Here is a 26,555-nt window from a genome sequence, read left to right on the forward strand (position 1 = left end):
AGCCGGTACACAAGAAGCTTGCATTGTATAACGCTCTGCGACTATCTACTCTAGGCTGAGCAGCTGAGCAGGCGCTCAAGAAGAAACCGAGCAGGCACTCAAGAAGATGCCGAGCAGGCGCTCAAGAAGAAGCTGCGCAGGCCTCCAAGCTGAGCAAGCGCTCCAGATACTGAGCAGGCGCTCAGGAAACCGAGCAGGCACTCAGGAAACCGAGCAGGCGCTCAGGAAACCGAGCAGGCGCCCGAGAAGAAGCCGAGCAGGAGCTCGACAAGCAGCCGAGCAGGAGCTCGAGAAGAAGCCGAGCAGGAGCTCGAGAAGAAGCCGAGCAGGAGCTCGAGCTCGAGAAGAAGCCGAGCAGGAGCTTGAGCTCGAGAAGAAGCCGAGCAGGCGCTCGAGAGGAAGCCGAGGAGGCGCTCGAGAGGAAGCCGAGGAGGAGCTCGAGAAGCAGCCAAGCAAGAGCTCGAGAAGAAGCCGAGCAGGAGCTCGAGAAACAGCTGAGCAGGAGCTCGAGAAGAAGCCGAGCAGGAGCTCGAGAAGCAGCCGAGCAGGTCGCTCAAGCTGAGCAGGGTGCTCAAGCTGAGCGGGTCTGAGACCTCCAGTGACCAATGTGGTCCGCATTTATCTTGTGGTTGGGTGGCTTCATACATTGCAATCGTAGTATGTCTCTTCGGATCTCCATGCAGCCGTGGTGATCCACAGACGTCCTCTGATGCGCTACGTCGCCATCAGAATCCAGTGTCTACATGGGGACCTCCGTCCAGATGCCCTGGGAACAGCGGATGCACCGCTGATTTGTCTCACACATAGTTTTGTTGCTAGTAACAGTGGGATGTCATGTGGTCCTCCTGAGGCGCGACGCTCCGCTCTACACATAGTATAGACTGGCGGAGTGTCGGTGTTTTGGGGATTTAACTTGTTGCTCCCTGCCTCATGTCATGCATGCTGCAGTGAAGGCAGGGAGCGCTTCCCCATGTACATCCATTCCGCCAATGTGAAACCATTTGTCATGTGTAAGAATAAATGGTGAAATCAATCACGTGAGTGTCTTGACTGAAATAAGCGGAGCTAGTTCAGGCATGGAACTTGAGCAGCGCGCCATTTCACCCATCGCCGTGTTCTCAGCCCATAGGCTTAGCTTGATAGGCGGCGCAATAAAGTCGCACACATGCACGCACACGCGTCCTCGCCCCCTTGTGTTTTGCGCTGCTGCCACCCACCACCATCCCTTTCACCCCCATGTGGTCTGTCTGTCCTCCCCGTGGGGGATTTAACTTGTTGCTCCCTGCCTCATGTCATGCATGCTGCAGTGAAGGCAGGGAGCGCTTCCCCATGTACATCCATTCCGCCAATGTGAAACCAATCACATGATTGTCTTGACTGAAATACATTTTAAAGCGTTTAAAGTATTAAAGAATGAAAGACTGAGAATCAGAAAGTTTGAATTTAGAAAAATGAGCAAATATAGTGATGAAGAGTATATTGCATAACAGTTATCAATATTGCAGCAGACAAAAGTATGTCAGCAGTATGAAGGTGAAAAAAAGTGTTGCTTTGAAACCAAAATGGTGAGACAGCGTTAAAAGTATATCTGTCATTGTTATGCATTGGGATATTTTCTAACTGTTAAAAATTGAGAAAAACAGTGATGAAAAGAGTATCTTATTTATTTTCACACAATTAAAAGGGTTAAAAGTATTAAAGTATGAAAGACTGAGAATCAGAAAGTTTGAAAAATGAGCAAATATAGTGATGAAGAGTATATTTTATAACAGTTATCATTATCATAGCAGACAAAAGTATGTCAGCAGTATGAAGGAGAAAAAAGTGTTGCTTTGAAACCAGAATGGTGAGACAGTGTTAAAGGTATATCTGTCATTGTTATACATTGCAATATTTTCTTACGGTTGACAAAGGAGAAAAAACAGTGAAATGAAAAGGGTATCTTATTTAATTTCATAAACGTTAAAGCTTTATGTTACAGCTCAATGCTCTTAAGACACCCCCATTACCCTGTGCAACCCCAGTCAACACTGAGTCCTTCCACGATTGGGAACTAAACATCAGCTCCCTCACCAAAAAAGGAGGATGTACTTCCTTAGCCTGGCTCTGCCCTCCTACGTACTTCTGCTCAATTTGGATTTTGCTTCAGTAGTAGGTCTGGGAGTTAAGCTCTGAAGTCAAATTCCAGAAACAAATTTTTTGTAGGTCCAATCAGCGTACAGAGGGAGTGGCAGAGAACGATGACGTTAATGTTGTGTACTAGTTTGAGTAGTTCAGTAATGGCGGCGGAGAAAGATGCAAGCGAAACTATTCTGCGGTTGTGGCAACGCTGCCGAATATCCATAGGTTAAAGCCGGAGCAAGAACATTCCTTGCTGAGTTTTGTTGGTGGCCATGATGTTGTGGACCTCCTCCCCACGGGGTTCGAGAAAATTTAGATTTTCCAGCTACGGCAGCCGTTACAGTAGTGGTGAAGGAGTTGGCTAAGGGGAACGCTTGCGATTGGTTATGGCAAATCAGAGTGGTTCTGGGCGGATCCAATAGTTTTAAACTTCAACAGAGGACCCGCCTTCAAGGAAGTTAACGTTTGTCAATGGAGAGATCCCAGACCCAATGTACAAATGAAATGTACGAGGGTCTGGTTAGGACCAGGCTAGTACTTCCTACCGCAGCTGAAGAAATTCAACCTGCCAAAGACAATGATGGTGCACTTCTACTTCCAAGTCTGAAGTTTCTTGGCGAATAAAACCCATTCTGATTCTGAAGTATTCATAATCGAAAGATGTAAATACAGAAATATAGTTTGAACCGTTGAACAGTGTTTCTAGCTCTTAAATATAGTGATGAAGAGCATTGGCCAATCGGGTTGGTTTCTTGTAACGTAGCAACGGTTGGTCATTGTCAGCAAACCTAGAACACCCAGTCCTGTTCAGACACTGAATTTAAAGATGACATCAAAATAATAATCCGTGGAGGAGGGTTGCCGATGTTGACGTTGCCCTGGTGAGTTTTTTATATTTTTAAATTAAATCTCGTCACATTACGTGACTTTGCTGTGCAACTGCAAAAGCTAGCTACTCTAACTCAGAATGCTGCTGCAAAAAAAGCGGAACTATTGGTGGTGGTAAATAAGATCATGCTACATCTAACCAGCGATCATTTCTTGCAAGTGTGTCAAAGTGGTATTTTTACAGTTTGTATTACAGTAACACCGTAGGCGTGAATAATGCATGCATTTTCATCGTCGTCCATATAGCATCGGACTCTACCCGAAGAAGCTAGAGAGAGGATGCAATGGGAGATTTCCTACAGTAAGCTAGATACTGCTTCAAATTGAAAACGGAGACGATCTTTTGATTAAAGACAAGTTCCTTAACCTCTGTTGTCATTATCACCAATAAAAAGTAAATACTGTTACAAAGCATTTGTTTGTAGGTAACGAACGATAGACGTAGCTAGTTTTGCCATTCTATGGCAGCTATGATGAATCGTAGCGCGCCTTGTAAGCACTCGTCACTAGAATGGCCATAACTTTAAAACAAAAGATCATATTTCAAATCTGTCTGCTGTTCTACATTGCCCACACAATGATGTACATATTTATCAACTCTAACATGGCCTGTATCTTGTATTGAAAGTGCTCGAAAATTAGCTTGTCTAATGTATGGTGGACTGAGAAAAAATGCTTGTCAAAGCGGAGCGAGCGGATGTCGTGGGAGAATTCCTAGTGTATTAGATTTACTGCTTCAAATTGAAAACTGAGAAGATATTTAGAGTAAAGATAAGTTTCTTAACATCTGTGTTCAATATCGTCAATTCAAAGTAAAAACCTTTCAGTTACGAAGCATTTGTTCGTAGTATGGCCAGCTGCAGTAAGCCTTTTGTGAACCCCGGTTTGGCTGTTCGTGACGGTCAGCTATAACAGTGCTGAGCCTCGATTTTTTCAGATTTCTGTGAAACTTGCTTAAAGAAAAATGATCTAGCGAGATTATGTACAATTTAAGCTCCATGCACATACCTTGTTTGGCCAATTTGGTCAATTTTGGAAAAAAGCTGAACCGTTTTTAGTTATGGAGAGCCATCGCGCTAGCTTGGAATTGCGTTATCCCACTCATCACTTCAGTGGTCATAACCTTTAAATAAAATATCTTAAATCTGTCTTCTGTTCTGAATTCATGACAAAAAATCTAACCTGTCCTCTCTCTTGTATTGAAAGTGGTTAAACATGACGTTTTGAGTGGGGATTTGAACTCATGAGCATAAGGTCACAAGGCAGCCTCTCTGCTACACACCAACTGTTGAGAATGTATGAGTAGAAAGGGCAGAGTATTAGCTTTGGTCAGCTTTGGGACAAATGTTAAGAAACGGTTGACATTTTAAAGTGGAATTGCATGAAATTGCACATGGTATTTCATAATTATGTCATCCTGTTTAACTAAAAAGATATTCAAATTTAAGACAGGCTAAAAGACTGCTGCTGGATTCAAACCTACAACCTTTGCCGGTCACTGTCCCAGTCCATTGAGCTATTCTCAGTGTTGAATATTGTCATGTTCAGTTACTGTATAAAAAAGTAAGCTGTTTCTTCAGTGGTAAGAGTTGTAAGATTCAGCCAAAGTTTAAACTACTCAAATTCTATAATATTTTGACATGCCAACGTGAAATTGTTGATGGTACTTCAGAGTGATGTCATCTTGAACCCAATAGGGTTTGAAAACCATCAGTCAAAATGATATTTGATTTATTGACACAAAGATATTGAGACAATGTGGACATTTACATAAATACACCACTTTCAGACATTTTTAAAATTACATTTCTCATTCCATTTCACCCTATATAAAAACACACCTGCCCGCACACGATCCCAATCCATGCCGTTTACCTCCATCCCAGCGCAAGTCACGCCAAAGCAGAAATGCTGTAGCGGATGCATGAGGTTTAGATGTCGACCAAAAATGACCTCCCTCAATCAAAACACGTTGATCACAACCCTGTTTCCAGAATTTCCCAAAGATGACCTGAAGACTCCTCTCCAGAACCATTATCAATTTACAATCAAGAATAGCCTCATTGGCAATAGGTCTACGGCACAGTCCATGATCAACTCTTTACAAGTATTAATATACAATGGCCAACTCTCATTTTCCATTAAACCACACAACATGCACTCTCAGGGTGACCAACAAGATTATTTAAACTAACAAACAACAATATTACAAACATCTAACTGAACGAATGCAACAAATGGAATGCCACAAGTCTTGGCATTTTTTTACATGCCGCACTGCATGCTGGGTACCCAAGAGCGCTGACGCTGATGATCTAGCTGTGCTCCGACTGCGTGACATGACGAGATGCTAGTGACGCACTAAGGTCTCGGCTTCTCCTGAAATGTAACGCGCCTTTCTGCCTTGAAGCTCCGTGCGCATCATCATCAAGACCCCATGTTTATGTCAAGATAACATCCAAGCTAACAATTTTGCCAAATCTGACTGCAGCTTTGTATACCATATGTACTGTGTTATGGTTGTTTGAGTTAAACAACTTGCTTAATGAATTCAATGGCTGTTCAATGTCAAATCCACTGACACAGACTTTTTTAGACCTTTAATACCCCTTCAAATTGAAATTAAAGACCAAATTTAAGATGGAAATACAGATTAAAAGTGGAAATATACAGTAATCTTCCCAAACACTGATGTCTGTTCAATGTGAATAGTATGGTAAAATGACAACAATCGGTTGAGTTTAAGTACATTGACTAAATGTGTGTAATGCGAAAGTATAACACAAAAATTGAATTGTTGTCCTAAATTATATTTTTTATTAAACAATGGTAGAGCAGAAACTAGCAATTCCATGAATCCCATGGAAACAAAGGTAAATGTGTGAGATGAACTGATCATCCAATCATCCAAGAAGCAGTACTTCTCTTGAGTGGTTTTTATTCAGATGACTAATCATTGGATTCAGGTCAAAAGTCTATAACTTGAACTGGTTTCATTACTTGAGACACTAAAAAAGTCAGCATTTGGCATGCTGGGACATGGAAAGGATTAAACATTTAGACTTTCATCAAAGTAAAAAATGCTGGTTTGTCCTTTTTCATCAATATCCTCAAAAAAGCAGTCTGCAGAGCTAGGGTTGACTGTCTGTCTCTAGAGGGCTGGCAGGCAGGGGCAAGCAGGGCCTGCAGGCAGGCAGTCATGGCAGGCCAGCTGAATGAAGCTGTCCTGGGGTCAGGGCTGAAGAGAAGCTGTCCAGCTAGAGGGGGGTAGTCCAGCAAGGGATCTGTTTTACTCTCAGCATCCTCTGTTGAACTCTATTGAGCAGGCCTCTTCATGACCCTCCAGACCTGTAAAAGTGAAGAAAGGATCCATGTCAGTTGTGAAAAATGAAGCTATTTTCATCTACACTTGACATAAAGTACAGTTTTGACTGTGAAATGCAGTGGCATTACTTGAACTTGAATCCAAATGTGTTGAACTGATGGAGACCCGGCCATGCAAAGTCACTCCAAACATTTGGCTCGATTCCAGGCTATGGCAAGAGTATTTAGCTCTAAACTGGTCAATATAAACATCTGACCAAAGACCAGCTCGACCTTTGCCTGTAAACAGTGATTCTGACTGTTCCAGACCTTTAAATAGGCTGACTGAGTTTAACTAGCCTGGCTAACGTAGGTCGCTTTCTCAGGAAATCTTCAGCAGACTCTTGTCTACAAAAAGCAGCCCTCCCTGACATTTTAGGACGAGAATTTAGTGAAGTACGATATAGTTTACACACTGCCAGTGAGTGAGTGAACCGAGTCTGTCACTGAGGCAAGTCAAAACAATGTACCCCCGGGACGCAGTCTCACTCCACTTGCAAGTTTTTCACAAATCACAAAAATAAGCATAAGAGACTGGTGTGGGACTGGTGCTTTTAGCCAGATGCTCCCTCTGGCTAAAAGCACCAGTCCCACATCTCCTAAAGGCTGCCCTCCTCGACATTTTTGGTGTCGACCGAACTGTGAAATGGTGAACTTATGAACATGACGCGACCAAAACATGGCTGCCGCCTAAGCCTATGCGGTCTCCCTGGCGCATAGGCTTATTACAAAGACTTTCAGGGCCCAAATCAAAATTCTGAGCCGACAGGTCTGTAGGGAATCACTTGTTCTCCTAAAAGCTGCCCTCCTCTACCTTTTTGATGAATCAGCTGAGATGCTAAATGATTCACTACAGTAGAGGGAAAAAGCTAGCTACTTTTTGAGTTTGGTTTGCCGTCACTTCAAACTCACGATCTAAAGGTCTCAAAGTGCTCAAACCTTCACCATAATTCAAGAGTAGTGTACTTTCACGAACCCAATCATTGATTCTAGCTTAAAATGTGTAAAAATAGGACTTACCGAACGTGGCTGCCTCCAACAAGACTATCAGGCGATTCCAGTTGAAAACAACAATGGCCGCCGCAAAGTAATTTATATTTGTAACGGCGAGCTGCGGTTGGAAGCGAAATGAAACAGGAGCTAAAGACCAAGGGTGGGGGCTTGGTCAGCACACCATTTCCAGAAAGGATGTGTGTGCGTCTCGCCAAGCTCGCGCGTGTGTCAAGTAGGTTGACCACTTGTCCCTCTTTGCGCTATATCATACAGCATTTTCAATATGCGTCGTGCGGAACAAGGGGTGAAAATGCTGTGCGACACAATGCAAAGCGGGACAGGTGGTCACCCTAGTGTCAAGGGGCAGGATGAGTCTGTGAGTACTTGGAGCGCACGCGCTGTGGAGCAATTCAATTGAATTCAATCATATATAGACATACCAAGGTGAAATTGTTTATGGTACTTCAGAGTGATGTCGTCTTGAAAACTATTAGGTTTGAAAAACCATGAGTCAAAATTACAGTAGATTTATTGACACAAAGATATTGAGACAATGTGTACATTTACATAAATACACCTTTTTCAGCCATTTTGTATTGCATTTCTTATTCAATTTGACCCCTCATAAAAACATGTATTCTACACATCTGTAACAAATTTCAAGTCGATTAGATTTATGGTTCATGAGGAGAAGGGTTTTGTACCAAAGGTTGTACCAAATTTGGACAGTGCAAGAACATTCATAAGTCTGACAATATGGGTCTTTGAGGCTTTTTTGTTCCCCATGAGAAATAACGTATGCATACAAATTTTCAGGCATTTTGCAGTAATGGGGCACTGGGGAAATCACGTAGACTTTGGGCGTGTTTTATAGCGCCACCTATGGGCGCGCATGGGCCACTAGCCGTCTGGGAGTAATGAGTGACCTGTTGTATCATTGGGCCAAATTGGAAAAAATCGGGTCCAGGACTTTTTGAGCTATTTGGCCATTTAGCGGAGAAGAAAAATAATAATAATAAGAAGAATACTAACAAAAATAATAGGTTTCCTCCTACCGGAGGAACCCTAATAAGTATTGATGAATCCCAATGTGTTAAATGTTCATACACATGAGTGAAGCATAGATTTGTGAGTATGCACTGTCTGTGAATGATACTGTTTGTGAATGACTTTTCGAGTTTCAGTCAAGTCATTTCAGTCAAGACACTCAGTTATTGATTTAACACTTTTTGCAATGAACATTTATTTGGTTTATCTTTGGCGGTATGGTTCTATCCAACATGCTTCCAATGTACTAAATTCTAACGGCCCCTCGGCCATGACCACAGTCCAGTATACCATAGATCAGTGCAAGTGTGGAAATGGATATCATCCTTGCCTTTATTTTTATTTTTTTAACTACTTCTAACTCTCGTAGGGTCTCGAGATATGCCAGGGAGCATAGAGGATGGAACATCCAGGATGGAACTAATTAACTAGCTATAAGGGCATACATGTGTTTTTGTCCTTGAAAGTGCAGTGCTACTTTTGTATATTCTCAATAACCAACTGTGTCACTAATACCTTCCTGTAAGTTCTGCTAGCTTCCGCTAGGGAGTCACAAGCCAATAACAATTCATCAATTATGGTGTTGAGAATCCAGGGATTATTAAATCTAAGATACCATTTTGTAAATATATAGATGCTTGAACTGAAGTATTTTTTTATGATTGTGATAAATATTTTTTTATGACCTTAGTTAACTGTACCACGCTTTGGCAATGGCCTTGTAGGGCATTTTGAAGCATCTATTGACGATGGCACACTTGGCACACAACAGTAGTATAGCTTAATTTCTAAGGTTTTTACGAATTTGAAAGGCTAAACCAACAGCAACATGTCGTATGTTTAAAGGTTTTGTACTGAATTAAGATGATGAGTCAGAGTAACTAAGTTACGTGGTTAAACTCACTCCTCAGTATAAATACTTTCCAACCAGACCATTTTAAAGGTAGTCAGTCGTGTGCGCAAGTCAGAGGACCCTAGATTGAAACGCAGAGTGGGGCAAGTGAGGGAGGAAACACTACTGACTAGTGCCATGAAGAAGTGGTAGGACACTGTCCTATGTATCAGATTGATTAAGTACATAACCAAACTGCACCTTTATAGTAAAAGCTGTAGGTTTTATTTAAGCTGAGTCTAGTCATATCAACAGTATAACCTTCATGCACCTTTGCCATTTTTCTCATTCAAGATGGGAAAATGAGCCCACCAAATCGACCAAGATGAGTAAGGCAAGTGACTGATGATGGCTTGGTTTGAGCCTGTGAGATAGTCAGGGCAAGGAGAGGGCCTTGGCCAGTCGAACCCAGAACCAGGCCTGAGTGCAGGGCCGGGTGTAGTCACACACAGTCAAGAATCGCAAAATGCTGGGAAACGGTTTCTTCATAGACTTGTATACCACAGGGATAAGACGTTTGTTCCGAGCACCTATGAAGACATTTATTGGAAAGGTATAAGCTACAATTAGTATTGATTTCATGTACTAATAATGTAATTACCATGTATTGACAAGCTTAGAATACCTTGACATTATAAACATGTAACGTATTGTTATATTTTAAAACTTATGTAATACAAACATATATAAAACGTATGCATGTGTTTTTGTATTCAAGTGTGCATTCTGTAATCTGGGGTGCAAGTGACATTGTGATAAAGTCTTTACCAGGACAGAGGCTGAGGGCAAACTTAGTCTGGAAGTCACAGGCATCACTGTCCAGGTAGTTATCTGAGATCACAACCACCATCCTCTTACACCTACATTTCTCCAAAGTGACAAAACAGAAATTTAACAAACCAAGCTAAACATAATTTGAGACTCCCCCACCATGGCCTTATCTTACATCCCACCTCTTCTCAATCAATTCACTGGTGATGGTCCATACACAGCTTCCAGGGAGGACATCTCGGTCGAACACACACAGTTTCAGTTTGTGCTCAGTCTGCTCAAGCTGCTGAATCATCTCCTTTACAAATGTGAAGTCGCTTTGACAGTAGCAAATGAAGGCATCAAATAACTCGGGCATTCCTCCTGCAGCAGGGAACAGTGAGACAGTCAGGAAACTAAAAAGGTGTTTGGAAAAAAACACACTAACTGAATGATTCTTCAGTTTAATCAACATTTTGTGGTTCATTTTACCTACACATGACATTACAAATACTCAAGTTTGTTATTGGTTCTGTTGTAGGAGGACTACAATATTGTCACTGTTTCTTATGATCTCTACCCTTTTGTCTATTGAATTAATTAAATGACACACTGACCGTCAGGGTCATCTTCCAGGGTGATTCTTGATCGCTCTGGGGTCCGTGGGTCACAGCTATCCACCTCAGGCACCTGAAGTGGGGGCTCCTTCTGCCACTTAAGGTATTTTCTGCAGTCCTCCTCTGCACACAACAGTAGCAGACACATTTATCCATTTTATCTATACTGTAATGCAAGGAATTAGAGAATTAGAGAATTTTAACGCGACAAAAAAAATAGTGCCGTTAACGCAGGTTTCTTTTTGACCCTGGGAATCACCTGTCGTCACATGATTTTGACTGCAGATGGTAGCTGAATGATGGAGAGAGAGATTTTAGATAGTAAGTTCCATTTCCAAAAGTTCAGAGACAGCTTGGTTGACAAAACTAAGGCTGTGTGTAGCCTATTGATTGTCAGGCTTAGTTTAGTTATCACCGGAGTACTTACAGCCTAAACTATCACATGCAAGCAAAGCACACAGCTAGCAGCAGCGTTAGCAGCGTTAGCGGTAGCAGCAGCAGCGTTCGCTCCGGTAATATATGGTAGACAACACTTGCAAAAGAAGCGAGCAGCTGACAGGGTTCAACAAGATATACTGTAAACTGTATTGTTCAATATTGAGGTCAATCTGTGGTTGCTTAAGTATATGAAGTATGTTTGAGTGAGATTTGAATATTATGGAGCAGGATATCGTAATAGAGACAACATGTCTTAAATGTATTTTATATTCCAGAATAAGTCTAATTTTGTGGATGTTTATTATACAGCAGTATAGTTTGTGAGTGAATACAACTCCCTTACAATTTAAGTTGTGTTCCATCTGAACTTGTTATATGGACATTATCATCCAGTTAGGCCTATCTGAAGTTAAGTACACCATAATGTGATTTCCACAAAAATATCATTTATTGGGGATACATTTTAATGCATTTTAATGAATAATTGCGATTAATCATATGAAAAAATGTGATTAGTCATATAAAATAATGCGATTAATCGCGATTGAATATTTTAATCGCTTGACAGCCCTAGTTTTTAGAGGAATGATTAGCTTGCGAACCGACCACTGTGCAAAGTTGTAATTTTCCAATTGTCCATCTCAGGACCCATGAATGCAATGTTATGGATCTCACAAGAAATAACTAGAGAAGGTAAAATGTCTGAGGCAATTTTAGGGTGTGCTTGTGTCGGTTGCAGCTTGGGCATTTTTTTTCATTTTTTTTACTATATCACCTCCAAACTTATTGTTCAACAATAGTAATAATAATAATATCAAACATCCAAACATTTGGGAATTTTCATGTGTTCCAATTCTTTAAATTTTAAATAAGTATACATTCTATTTATAAAGATTGCATTTATTTAAAAGCCTACAACATACATTTGTTGCTGCACATTTACTCTTTAAAGTACTAAGAGTGAAAGTGTAGAATGAAACTCTATCTTCACATTTCCCGTAGCACAAGAGGTAAGCCTAATAATTATACGTGACCGACACCTTGTTACAAACGCGCGTGTGACATCATAACATTTCAGACTGTGGCTAGCTAGTTAGCTACAGTTAGCTGCACTTTTCGCCACAAAAACTTAGATTCTGACTAAACAGGGAAACAGAACCTTTGCAGAGATACAAGCAACGCAATCGGGATCAAGACAAATATTTTGACACTGACATTGTCTATGTAGTGCAAAAATTGAGGGAAAATAATCTGCAATATCTCAATGATTGCTTTTCATTTTCCAATAAGATACAGCGCCTTTAACAATGAGTAACAGCTGTCATGTTAGTGTTCTTTACTTGTTTTGTCAATGTTATATTGTCGTTTATTCAGTACAAACGGCAGACACTTCTGGACATTAAGTTGTCACTTGCCAAGGATTATTTTACGAACTTCTATTCCACTTTTAGGAGCGTGAGCTCGGACTGCAGCTGGCCCTTTGTTGTTCCGCCGCTCTGTTTACCGGCAAGACGGAGCTACTTGCTAACGTTCAATCCATCGACAACAAAATGGATGAACTTAACGCTTGTGTCAAATTCCAACGGGACATCAGGAACTGCTGTGTATTGGCGTTCGTCGAGACCTGGCTGTCTCCGGAGATCTCCGACACAGCGGTTACATTGTTGGGATTCATCATATACTGCCAGGACAGAACAGCTGATTCAGGGAAGTGCAGGGGCGGAGGTGTCTGTGTTATGGTTAACTCTCTATGGGCTATGGATGTAGCGGTACTAGCATCCCACTGCTCCCCTGTCCTTGAGCTGCTAACTGTAAAAACCAGACCCTTCTATCTGCCTCAGGAATTCACTGCAGTTGTCATGAGTGCATTCTACATCCCCCCCAGGCAGACAAGGCTGCTGCTTTGGATGAACTGTATGGGATTATCAATGGTCTGGAAAATGTGCACCCAGAGGCAGCCTTCATTGTTGTTGGTGATTTCAACAGAGCCAACATGAAGAAAGTCCTGACCAAGTACTATCAGCACATTGACTTCTTCACACGTGGAGACCAGATCCTTGACCATTGTTATACAGCATTCAAGGGCAGTTACAAACCCCTCGCCCGCCCTGCTTTTGGGAAGGCTGATCACACCTCCATTCTTCTCCTCCCCGCATATGAACAAAAGCTAAAACAGGTCAGACCGGTTGAGAAGTAAGTTCACCTATGGAGTGACGAGTGTGTGGCGACCCTCCTGGACTGCTTTGACACCACTGACTGGCTGATGTTCAAGGAGGCAGCAGATGGGGACTTTAACGAATACACGGACACTGTTTCCAGCTACATCCAACACTGCATTGATGACGTCGTCCCCAAGAAGGTTGTCCGGTCTTTCCCAAATCAGAAGCCCTGGCTTGATGCCACGGCCCGGTCCAAGCTGAGAGCCCGCACTGTCGCCTTTAACTCTAGGGACCCTGATGAGTACAGAAAGGCCAGATACAACCTTCTGAAGGCCATCAAAGCAGCGAAAAGGGCTTACAGGACCAAAGTGGAGTCCAGCTACCATGGCTCAGACCCCAGGCGCATGTGGAGTGGACTTAAAGCCATTACAGACTACAAAGGGAGAGGCTCCAGTGAGACCCAGTCCTCTGCCCTACTGCCAGACGAGCTGAATTTCTTCTACGCTCGCTTTGAGAGGGACAGTGATCCCCCTGCAGTGGAGCTACCTGAAGGCCTAGCCAGTGGTGTGTCTACACTAACCGTAGCCGAGGTGAGGCAGTGCTTCAAAAAGATCAACCCTCGCAAGGCACCTGGCCCAGACGGCATATCAGGTAGGACCTTCAAGGGCTGCGCTGACCAGCTAGCAGGGGTCTTCAGTGACATCTTCAACCTCTCCCTCAACCTGTCTGTACGCCCCACCTGCTTCAAGAGGACCACCATTATCCCTGTGCCCAAGAACACAAAGGTCACATGTTTGAACGACTATCACCCGATAGCACTGACCTCTCTCATCCTCAAGTGCTTCGAGCGGCTAGTCAAATCATTCATCTGCTCCTCGCTGCCTCCCACCCTGGACCCTATGCAGTTTGCATACCGGTCCAACAGGTCTACAGACGATGCCATTGCTCTGACTATGCACACTGCTCTGTCCCACCTGGACAAAGGGAATACGTATGTGAGGATGCTGTTCATTGACTACAGCTCTGCATTCAACATCATCATCCCCTCCAGACTGGTCTCCAAGCTTGTGGACCTGGGACTAAGCACCTCCCTCTGCAAGTGGATCTTCCACTTCCTGACGGGAAGGCCACAGGTGGTGAGAATTGGTGACCGCACCTCAGCCATACTGATCACCAACACAGGCACCCCCCAGGGCTGTGTGCTCAGCCCTCTCCTGTTCTCCTTGTTCACTCACGACCGATCTGTAATTTTGCACTATTGTACTGTACTCCACCTATATTAGAATAGGTTATAGACACAACACACCGGCACGGAAATACACTAGATCTAGTGATAACAACCGGACTAAATATCAATAATATTTCAATAACTGATCTACCCCTCTCAGACCATCATTGTATACTTTTTTATGTGGAAATTATCCTAACAAAAACCACAAAAGAATTCTTAGTCCAAATAAGATATTTAGAGGATACAGCTATGATTACATTTTCTGAACAATTTGATGCACTATTATCTGTGTTAGACTCTGTTGCACCACTGAAAACCAAAAAGAAGCGCACAAGCAGAACCTCCCCATGGCTGAGAAATAAAAATGTTAGTGAAACGAAAAGAAAATGCCGTGCAGCAGAGAGAAAGTGTAGGAAAACAAACATCACTATCCACTACAATATCTACAAAGATACACTAACCACCTACAACAAAACCATCCGTCTAGCGAGGAGAGAATATTTCTCCAACATTATTACAGAAAATGCTAGAAATTCCAGAGATTTTTTCTCCACCATTGACCAGCTGCTAAACACTGTCCCTGCCCCCCCTCCATCCTCAGCAGTTAAATGTGAAGAGCTTGCTTTGTTCTTCAAGAACAAAATAACTTTGATCAGAGCTAGTACTAGTAATAGTGGGGTCGAAACTGACACCAGTAGATTCTGCAAGCTAACCATAAGCACATTTACCTGTATCACACTTAGTGAACTTTCAAAAATTGTTAGCGAATCTAACTCCACAACCTCAGATATTGATCCTATACCCACAACATTCTTTAAGCGAGTGTTTGATAGTGTCTCAGGTCCGGTGCTAGAGATCATAAACACATCCCTTAGAACTGGCGTCTTCCCAGATGCCTTCAAAACAGCTGTTGTAAAGCCCCTATAAAAAAAACCGAATTGGATAACAGTCTAATTGCAAATTACAGACCAATATCAAACCTTCAATTTATTAGTAAAGTAATGGAAAAGATAGTTTTAGTCTAATTAAATAATTTTCTTGAAGAAAATAACATTCCGGAAGTCTCGCAGTCAGGTTTCAGGAAATATCACATTACTGAAACTGCTCTCACCAAAATAATTAGCGACCTCAGACTAAACTCTGATGCAAATAAAGTCTATATCCTTATCCTTTTAGATCTCAGTGCAGCATTTGATACCATTGATCACAACATCCTAATCAATAGACTGGAAAAGCGTATTGGGTTCACGCATAGTGTATTGAACTGGATGAAATCATATATCACAGGAAGGAAGTTTTATGTTAGTTTAGGAGACCATAGGTCTAAGAAACATGAGAACTGCTACGGGGATGCTCAAGGAAGCTGCCTAGGTCCATTACTTTTTTCTCTTTATATGTTACCACTTGGTGACATAATCAGAGAACATAACATGAATTTCCATAGCTATGCGGATGACACACAACTATATATATCCACTGAACCCAATGATGCAACGGCCATCAATTCCATTACCAGCTGCCTGTTGGCAATAAACAAATGGATGAATGATAACTTTCTTAAATTAAATGAAGACAAAACTGAAGTCCTACAGTGTGGCCCCAAATTCAAAAGAGAGATGCTTACTAAGAATCTAGGAGGTTTAACCCCCTGGCTTAAACCAGAGGTGACAAGTCTCGGTGTAATCCTGGAAAGTGACCAAAACTGCTTTCTTTAACATGAGGAATATAGCAAAGGTACGACCATTCATAAACCAAAATGATACAGAGAAGTTAATTCATGCTTTTATATCCAGCTGGCTGGACTACTGTAACCCACTTTTCGCTGGTCTTCCCAAAAGAACCACTGAAAGACTTCAGCTCATTCAAAATGCTGCAGCTAGATTATTAACCAAAACTAAAAGGAGAGAACACATTAGTCCTGTCCTAGCTACTTTACACTGGCTCCCTGTCACTTTCAGAATTGACTTTAAGGCCCTTTTCCTCACATACAAAGCTCTACACGTACAAGGACCTAGCTACATTGCTAACTCCCTTATAAACTACACACCAGCTGGAACACTGCGAGCATCAATGCAGGCCTATTCGAAGTCACCAGAAGCAGTCATAAGAAGATTGGTCATTCGGCCTTTGCTAATTACGCCCCAAAACTATGGAACAAATTATCCATAAATATTAGGGAAGCAAATACGCTAGACATTTTTTAAAGACAGCTTAAAACCTACCTTTTTACCAAAGCATTTAACTAATTTTTATCTCAGAAGGGTTTTACAACTTTTAGTAGTTATCTTATTGTTTTTATAGATTTGCACTCGACGTGCACTATTGCTTATGTGTTACATTTGATCTATTTTGTTGAGTTATTGTATTTTGTAGTTTTTATTATTATTATTATAGTTTTACTTTATTTTAGTTTTTTAATTTAATTGGGAAACCACAAAGACTGTGCGAGAGTGCATGTGTTTTGTTATATGTTTGGAAACTGCAAGTACAGTTCGGATCTAAGACGGATTCGAGACACTGCAGATAGACAGCGGCTTGTCTGGGTTGTTATGTTTGGAAACTGCACGAGGCAGCTCAGATCTAAGACGGATTCGAGAGACCGCAGATAGAGTGCGGCGAGTCTGGTTTGTTATATGTTTTAGATCTATTACTTTTATCACTTGTATTATTGTTTTATTTTATGTAAAGCACCTTGAGCTGCAATTCCTGTATGAAATGTGCTATATAAATAAAGTCTTACTTAATTACTTATAGATTGAATAGATTTTATGTGCATTTAGGGTTAGTATAGTGTATTATTTATTGTTATCTGTATATTTCCGAAGTTTTAGTATTATGGTTAGTATAGTGGATTATTTATTGCTATCTCTATATTTAGGAAGTTTCACTTATTTAAGCTCAGCATAGATGTAAATTATGTTCTGTGTACGTTATGTTATGCTAGTGGCTTGCGTTGTCATGTCTTGAGAATTTCTGTGCCCAGTCTGACCTTGTGTTGTTCTGTGTACCTGACAAATAACAGACTTGAGACTTGAGCTATTCCATATGTCCAGTATGCCATCAAACATTTGTGCCTAGGGGTCTGTAACTTGATGATTTATGCCATGCTCTTCTGTCGGTTGTCGGTGTCAAAACAAGCCGCAATGGGTATAGGTCAAGAAAACTATTCCTACCACTTTAGCCTCCTTGGTTGGTTTCTTGAGGCATGAATATAGAGAGCCACAAACCTTGTTGTTTGTCAGTGTCCAATGTATTTAAATGTGATACAGACAATAAAATACTATTTTACAACTCTGCATAGCACCCAAAAAATCATGTACACATACCCAACACCCCTTAGGGAGAACTGTACATGCAGCACTGTATGGTGAATCAAGCCTAACATTATGACAACTGGCTCAACCATTGTGCATGTAATGACTTATTTAATTGACTAAATTAGGCGTTTGTTTCTATTTAACAGAGAACAAATGTAATACATTTTGATAAACATGACATAAGCAATTGACAATGTACGAAACAGTAGATAATTGTAGGCTATATAATAATTTGCATGAATGTACCAGAGCATGGGCAATTTGTTCAAAATAATGAGAAATTGCTTTTATGAATAGATAATGTCGAGGTTGAACAAATACTTTTAAGAATGTCAATTGTGCTCTGAAAAATGTAGGTAGGTACCAAAGCTACAGAAAAGGACTGTCATCACCAGCTGCATCACGGGCACTGTGCCCTATAAAAAAAATCCAGGAATCTGCATGTGTGTGTCACTGACTTCATCACAGGCACTGTGCACAATCTATAGTTCTAGGAGTCCTGGGGACTCACACCAAGACCCATTCAACATCACCCAAACTCAGATATTTTAATTTATGTAATTTTTCAATCTGAATCTGAATGAATCTACAATAATCTACAGAGAGGAGGTTGATGCCCTGACATCATGTTGTCAGGACAATAACCTCTCTCTCAACACCAGCAAGACCAAGGAGATGATTGTGGACTATGGGAGGTGGCAGGAGGAGGAGCATGCACCCCTTCACATCAACGGATCCGAAGTGGAAAAGGTCAGCTACTTCAGGTTCCTTGGGGTGAACATCAGCAATGATCTCACCTGGTAGGCTCACATGGACAAGGTGGTCAAAGCGGCCCGGAAACGCCTAGACTCAGTCATCCTCACTAACTTTTACAGATGCACTATAGAGAGCATTCTGACTGGTTGCATCACAGGGTGGTATGGGAGCTGCACAGACAGGGACCGCAAGGCCCTATGTAAGGTGGTCCAGTCTGCTGACTTCATTATTGGCAGGAAGCTCCCAGCCCTACAGGACACCTACCACACACAATGCCTCAGGAAAGCAGGCAGGATCCTAAGAGACTGTGACCACCCATCCTTCAGTCTCTTTATCCCGTTGCCTTCTGGCAGGCACAACCGTAGCATTCGGTCTCGCACTAGCAGACTGGACAATAGGTCAAAATGTCCCCCCCAATATATTGATGTAAAAATATAAATGTGCTACGCTACGACAGGAAACCACGCATGCTGTCCGAAATGATCATAAAAAATGTAATTTGTCCCCCCCAATGTTGACTCCATGGCTACGGCCTTGAAGGTAATTATTGAGTCTTCCTCACCTTCTGGTGTCACTGTCATTTACATTACAGTCCTTTTGGTGTAAATGAACAACTGTCTCAGACTACTGTCTGGGTGAAAATTCGGTGACAGAACGGGTTTGGCTGTTCAAGTCTCTGCCAATACAGCCCAACACTAGATAGCTGAAATAGCCACACTGATGTCCTTTCATTATTTTCCCCATTGATAACTAGCCAGCTACTTGCAGTTTCCGTCTTGAGATCGGTTATAGCTAGCATACCACAAGAAGACGTAGCGGTGGCAGTGATTGTCTGCTTTGCAGGCATAGCGACATAGCAGTGGCAGTGATTATCTACTTTGCAGACACGTCACACAAGTTAATGCAATGTTTACCAAGTTAACGTCGCCGCTATCAAAGTCCCCACACGTGCAAAGATGCCACCGTCACCCCCATTGGGAACCAATGATAAAAAGGCAGCGAAGACACGGACATTGTGTGCAAAGCTTGTCTACATTGTGTGCTTTTCGGACGTGTAAGGGCACCCCCCATGGCCATAGGCTACTACTTCTCAATCAAGTATTGCCAGGCAATACAACTTTTTCGCAGACCGTATGGCATTCATTTCATTTAGAAGACCAAAGTAAACTGTAATGAAAACCACATTTTATATAGGCAATAAATTAAACTTTAAATTTTTGAATGCGCTAGATGGCAGCGGCACATATAAGTCCAGTAGGCTAAGAAAACATTGTGAAACTAAAGAAAGTTTCTAAGTAATAGGGTTACCGAAAATATTTAGGCTCAAACATAATAACAACCTGTAGCGCCCCTCGTGCCTCGTTTCTGAGCACAATGTAAATTAACTAAACCACTGGTTGGGGCGTCCTGAGTTCTTTTAACTATACTTCCTATTTAGAATAAAATAGGTCCGTTAATTCAACAAAAATACACGTTGTTTAATATAAGCATGTCACTTGGTGGTCAACCTCAATACACACAAGTTATTATCTTCCTACCACAGTCACTTGAAAATAAAAGGGATAAAAGTCTGTCAATTGCTGCCGAATGTTGCTAGTGTGCGTTGGGCCCCGCCGTGCAATCTCCCTCAGTCGATGGGCAACTCGTGGCACGCCAGCCACCTCGTGGCGTGAAGAGTAAAAGTTAGAGGAGTAGCTCAGTGCCCAGAAGGAAAAAGAAAGGCTCCTTGAATTGGACTGTCCGTCAAATTCAGTTCCTTTCCAGTCCCAAGTCCAGTGTGCACGTGCAACCTGTTGCTTAGTTCTCTGTCCGATAGCCCGCACATTACAGGTTACAGTCACTCGTTGACTCGATGGTCCCCTAATTGGCAACTCATTACTCAACTTAGGGCTGGGCGGTATGGGTAAAAAATTATCGATATAGATGTTTATATTTCCATTCGATAACGATAATTAAGACGATAGACCACAGATCTGTAGTAGTAGCAAAATAAGTCTATTCCTCAACTTTGTCCCTACACTCGGCATAAAGTTTAGGCAGAGCGGTGTGAGAGAAATGCTTGTGCCCAGGGAGCACGTACCTGGGGTCAAGTAACTTAAGCTTTTTAAAACCTTGCTTTTTATCAATAGCCTACCTATCAATACCTTGGCGCAAACTCACACTTTCTGCATGTTCCAACGAGTGATTTTGCTTCAGGTGGTAAAAAAGGTTTCTTATATACTATTATAATACGGGTGGTTGAAATCAAGCATTCTGATTGGTTGAGAGTGAGTCACGGGGTGTGCTTTATTGAGCATAAAGTACTGTATGCCGCCTTATTACATTTACCTTAAAACGGGAGCGTTCCATATTAGTGCGCACTCAAAATAACTAAAATGTTGCCGAAGAAAAAGACTGTCTACAAGTACTGGTGTGCAGCAATTTATTGGTTAGCAAGCTAGACTAGCAACATTCGGTTAATTTTTGAGCAATAATATTGCACTGTCCCGTGCTATCAGTGCTAACTATCTGGTCTAACTACTGAAACGTTGGACGGAAGCTCAGGTCTAGCTATTAGTTGCTAACTAGACATCCACTTTTAATTTAAGCTTCGTAGCAACGCAATTACATGGCCTGGTCTTGGCTTCTTTAAACAACGTTTTCCACGGATGCACAATTAATGGAGATATCCAAATCAACATAAGCTAACCTTAACAACAGCCTAATGTTTGTCTATCGAGTCCCAAGTCAATATAGTAACTTGTTTACAGCATATGTAGGCTAGCTAGCTACCATATACCCAGTGCCTACGAAACATTAATGATTGATTTAGAAAGTTTAGGCCTACTGTTTAAATGAAATATTATTTTATTGAAAGTGTCCCATTGTCATTGTTATTTTAAAGGCAGCTTTTATAAAATGAGCATTGAATGAATGAGATGGTGCGAGATCTAGCTAGGCTAACAAATGTGAAGTTCACAGTGCTGTTTGTCCGTTGCATAGCAACAGCCACTGTTTACAGGGACTATTTTCTTGGCTACTGAAATGCGATACACAATGTTTGTTGTCTATAACTATTTTGTGCTGAAAGGCAGCTTACTATTTATTTACTATTTATAATTTCGCTGGCAACTGTATTATAAAAGCAATAAGGTACTCGAGGCAGTACTTTATCGCCAATAAAGTACGTGTTCCAGGGTAACCCTAACCCTAACAACACCCTTGAACACGTACTTTATTGGCGATAAAGTACTGCCTCTCGTACCTTATTGCTTAATTATCATATGGCAACAACAGTACAAGCGCTCTGATTGGCTAATGAGTAGTCATGCCAGCAATGAATGACCTCCGGTCCGCGGTCTGATACGGATTATTATTACCCTCCTCTGACGTCATCTTCAAAATGAGCGATATCAGGAGTCAGCTGAGTTTTACTATGCAGATGATACTGAAGACATCAACAGCGACAAAGAAATTGTTAACTTTCTAAAAGAGTCGTTATTTGTGTTGGAATTAAAGCCATTTGAGCAGAACCATGTAGTTAGTCCGCTTTCTATCACAAGTAATTGGTTGCTAGGCAACACTTGAAACACACCGTGAGAAGACTTAGCTAGCTACAATTAGCCTACAATTTATTTTCATTTACAAAATGAAAAGAGCTAAAAATGCCATATAATAAACAACTAACTAACCTAGACCGTTCGGTCATGCCTGGAAATATCAAACTGAGGCTTGAACGAGTCCACATTTGCAGTTTGTCGTATTACCAGACTTGGTAGCCACCTGTTTGTTTACTACACCAATTTGCACCGAACATTGCTCTGCTCTTTGTCGGATTTCAAAAAGCCAAACAACTTCCAAATAACTGAAGAAGACAAACCCTTTTTATCAATAATTTCTTCATTAGAAGTTGCTCACTCGCCATGGTTATCGCTGCCATTGTTTTCGGCAATAAGACAAATTTTCCGCGGTTAACATTAGCTACTCCACTCGAGGTGCTCAGTATATTTTAGTGAGCGTGGGCTACCATTTCTCCACAACTTCCTGCTGCATCCATGGGCAGCGCTAGGGAGGGGCTAGCAGGTGCTTCAGCACCCCCAAGAAAGACCAAAGCACCCTGACAGCACCCCCTAAAATATTACTCATTTACTAATAAGCACGGAGTGGCCATCGGGAGAATTCCCGGTGGACTCCTCATATGTGTTAAGTTTGTTAAGTTACTGTGTGACCAATAAGTAAGCTAATAGGCTACACTAGGTTTTAATCTAAATAAGCGCATGATCAGACCGTGCATTAAAAAGTGCTGTTTTCAGTTGTCGCGCATGCTCTCTTTCTCAAACACAAGTACGTGTACCAAGGTTGTTTTCATGGAGACAACCCTAAACCACAATTTATTGTTGTGGAGGGAGAATAAGCTGATTCCAAAATAATTCAATGGATGGAAAAAACATGCCAGGAGGAACTGAAAAAGCCAGGTAAAAAAAGAAAGATCAGTCACTTCACAGTGTTTCCCCTATGTTGATTTTGTCGTGGCGGCCCGCCACCGCTAAATTTCTGCCGCTACGAAATCAGCAGTGATTGTTAGAGTGCATGTCGGAGAATAGCAAGGACACGCGCTTCACAGCGCAGTTGAGATTGCATGTGTGCGTCCTTGAGAACTGTATAACTTATGTTTTCAGTTCATTAAAGCCTGTTATTGTATTAGTCTACAGTTATTGCAAATTTAAGTTAACTGGTGATTTTCATTGTTTGTATTCTTCCCCTGCTAGCATAATTGCATGCCTGTTGATTCGATAGCGATTGCTGCCCTTGCTCACGTTTGTATTTTAGGTGCATTATTATGCTGAAGTAGTTTTAATTAATAGTGGGTATATTGTTATTATTTGCTAAAGAATGCTTAGCCTATCAAGATCGAATGAAGCCGACAGTGTACATGCTTTCGAGTACCTTGATCGATAGGCTAGGCTACTGACCATTTACAATAAGTTGTTACGTCAATTATTAATTGGCAGCATATTTCTGCCATTTAGAACATACTTTAAGTAGCCTTAAGTTTAACTGTATTGCTTTACGGAAAATAGGACAAAAATATATGCAATATTACATTTGTTATTAGACGATTACACTAACCTACTCCAAAATATAGGGTTAGAACTTTATTTCGGCCGAGGAGGAGGGGGGGGGGGGGGTCGGACAGACCTGCCCCCACTGCTAAAAAAAATCCTAGGGGAGTTAGGTTCCTGCCAGGTTGGGAAAAATATGTTTTCTCAAAAGCCCTGAATCTTTAAGGTAAAATTGTGGGTTGTAATTTCGTGTATGTGTTTATATTAGGCTACATAAAGCTCCAAAAACTATTTCACACTGAAATGTATGCAAAAAATCTCGCTTGCGGGTTATGCGTACTCGCATTACTATGAAGTTCCAATTTCAGCTCACATCAAAACCTTGACTAGGTTCGGGTTAAGCCCCAAATGTTCAATGTATGGCTTGGCCCCTGGTGGGGATGGGCTGGTTTTGGCCATTACACTCCCAGGCAGAAAGTGGGTCCAACTCCTGACCTGATAGTATTTATTTAATATAAAAATATATAACTGCGCAGCTCCCCCTGTCAATGATCTAGCACCCCCTCAGCACCTGCATTAAAAATTATCTGGCGCCGCCCCTGGCTGCATCACAGAAATTAAATGGACTGCTGTTCCTAATTATTCTCAATCGATATTATCGATATAATTGAAAATGAATTAATGCTACAATATCTTTATTGAAGGGAGTAATTAATTCGATAATTATTTTTTATCAATTTATCGCCCAGCCCTCTGGACCCGCCCTCTGGACCCGCCCATCCCTCTGGACCCGCTCTCCACCATCTTCTTCTCCCCCCTCATCCGTTCCTTCCCATATATATACCTCGACGACGGCAGGTCACAGGTCCAGGGGCGTGGCCACGTGTGAGCCAGAGAATGGCCACCCTGCCGGCCCCCCCAACTTCAGGCACAATTTAAAAAAATAATAATACAAAAAAAAACTCCTGAACAGAAACGTGCTAAAAACTTTTTGAGAATGCAATACCACCTACATCCACCAGGGCCGTTGCCTTGCGGCAGCCCCAATCAACAGCACAAGACACAAACCAACATGCCTGCATTCTTACAGCGCAGTAGCAGCTAACCACTGGATACCACTGTAACTAACAAGTGAGTCAGTTGGTGAAACTTGAAAGGATCATTGAAATTATAAGATTATAAAGTTATCTTCACACTCAATATAATGTGTAAGAATGTATCGACGTTGAGGAATTGTGTCAGAGTGAGTTGAGTTAGGCTGCTGCTGTTATTTTTGCAAACTTGTAAGATTATCTCTGGCCAGTGCTAGCTAGTTATCTTAAATCCATTCCCACGTGTCATTAGTCATAGATAACACACTGTTTCGAAGGATGACTTTTTCAGGCATAGCCTGACGTTGTCATACTCATAATTCTAGTCAGAATATGAGTCTGAGAACTCTCCGTTGGGCTTTGACTACGGGGCGTGTTTTAAACGAGCCTGGAAAACAAATGCCTCTTAGCTCAATTGGATAGACCTACAACCAATCAGAGCAACATTTCCTTCAGGTTTAATATTTTTTCTTGGCTAGGCTAGTGTCGTAGGGGTGAACTAGCCAGTGAACTAAAAATGTGTAAACCGAAAATGAGCTTCCCTTATTTGAAAGACCAGCAGCCTCCAATGGCCTACAAAAAATGTTTGCGAAAACATTTGTCTCGCATGCTGCCGCGCACTCGCATTAACTATGGATGTAGCCTACATGCCAAGGCAGCTAAATTTGGGTCCATTAATTGCACGTATAGGGTACTTTTGTATGGCGCATTGTGTTGTAGGCTACACTTCTTGTATGCAAGCAAGCTTGGCAGAAAAGAAATTGATATGAGTAATGAGTTGCCTGTGCCCCGCTAGATCTTTATGTCTAGCAACGCCCCTGTTACTTGCATGAATATGATCCATGATTACAGACAGCATAAACACAGTCGTAGTAGTATCCACCACATTGTCTGACGATAAAGTTTGGCAATACTTTTACAGTGGTGATGGCACCTCTGTGTGTGTGTGTTTGAAATGGATCAGGTCCCAATTTGGCCTGTGACTTATTACTTCCTGATATCCTTATAACACAATTTCTTTCTAAACCGTGATTTTCTTAATTATGACAATCAATAGTAGGCCAAATGTAACCTACCGATTAAATGTCGAAGATCTTCAACCACATCTTTTCTTTCGGCTTCCTCAAGAATCGAAAGTAATTTTCCGACTTTTGCATCTGGACACCTTGCTTGCCAATCTTCCAATATTTTTGTTGTCGGGTTCTGTGAGTCCTCATAATTTTTTATCTCTAAATAAGAAAAACCCATGATCTCCGCGATCGACATCCAATCCGCTGCGACAGTGTTTCTCGGATTTAAAAACAACCCTAATTTCTTTCTCACGTTGACATTCAGTGCTATCAACGGAATATTCGACAGGTCGAAACTTAACTCTGTAACAGATGACATATTTGGAGAATTTAGTTTGTAATAAAACAACAAGTAATCACCACGTGTCCTATCTTAGGTCAAATATATTAAAAATATAGGCGTATCACTTATTAAGAATAATGCAACAGGCTTATTTCACTCTTAAAATAAGGTCTACGCAGTCAAACCTTGGCAATCAGGAAATAAGAGTTTTCCACCAAATTGCGTCACATCGGCTACGTCTCATTTGATGAAATACCTCTCCTTTTCTCGTATACTAAAACTCGATGCCTCCATAAAAATGTATATGCATGAAGGCCGTTCTGCATTTAATGGTGATTGCGGTCAGAATACCGCAAAACGTGAGTGAAAGAACCTTCAAACTGTAAACAAGTATCACAACAAAGAGAGCGAATTACAGAGGAAGTATTTCATTTTCAAAACCCGCACCCTCAAGCATAACTCAAGATCCAGTTACAAATACATTTACATTTAGTCAT

At 41.5% G+C, this 26,555-nt stretch overlaps 1 protein-coding gene across 1 annotated transcript; it reads right to left on the reverse strand.

Annotated features, from left to right (window-relative positions):
* Positions 1–9,506: 9,506 nt before the first annotated feature.
* On the reverse strand, positions 9,507–26,261 carry myd88 (MYD88 innate immune signal transduction adaptor). Its single transcript, XM_084702711.1, has 5 exons — positions 25,782–26,261; positions 10,672–10,794; positions 10,258–10,438; positions 10,073–10,164; positions 9,507–9,834 (listed from the first exon to the last, which is right to left on the reverse strand). Exons 1-5 carry the CDS (start codon positions 26,092–26,094, stop codon positions 9,680–9,682), a joined length of 864 nt encoding a protein of 287 aa, XP_084558837.1. The 5' UTR covers positions 26,095–26,261; the 3' UTR covers positions 9,507–9,679.
* Between the last annotated feature and the right edge of the window lie 294 nt (positions 26,262–26,555).

This window comes from Hypomesus nipponensis, chromosome 8 (genome assembly GCF_054491055.1).
Source record: "Hypomesus nipponensis isolate SF chromosome 8, ASM5449105v1, whole genome shotgun sequence".
Lineage (NCBI taxonomy): Eukaryota > Metazoa > Chordata > Actinopteri > Osmeriformes > Osmeridae > Hypomesus > Hypomesus nipponensis.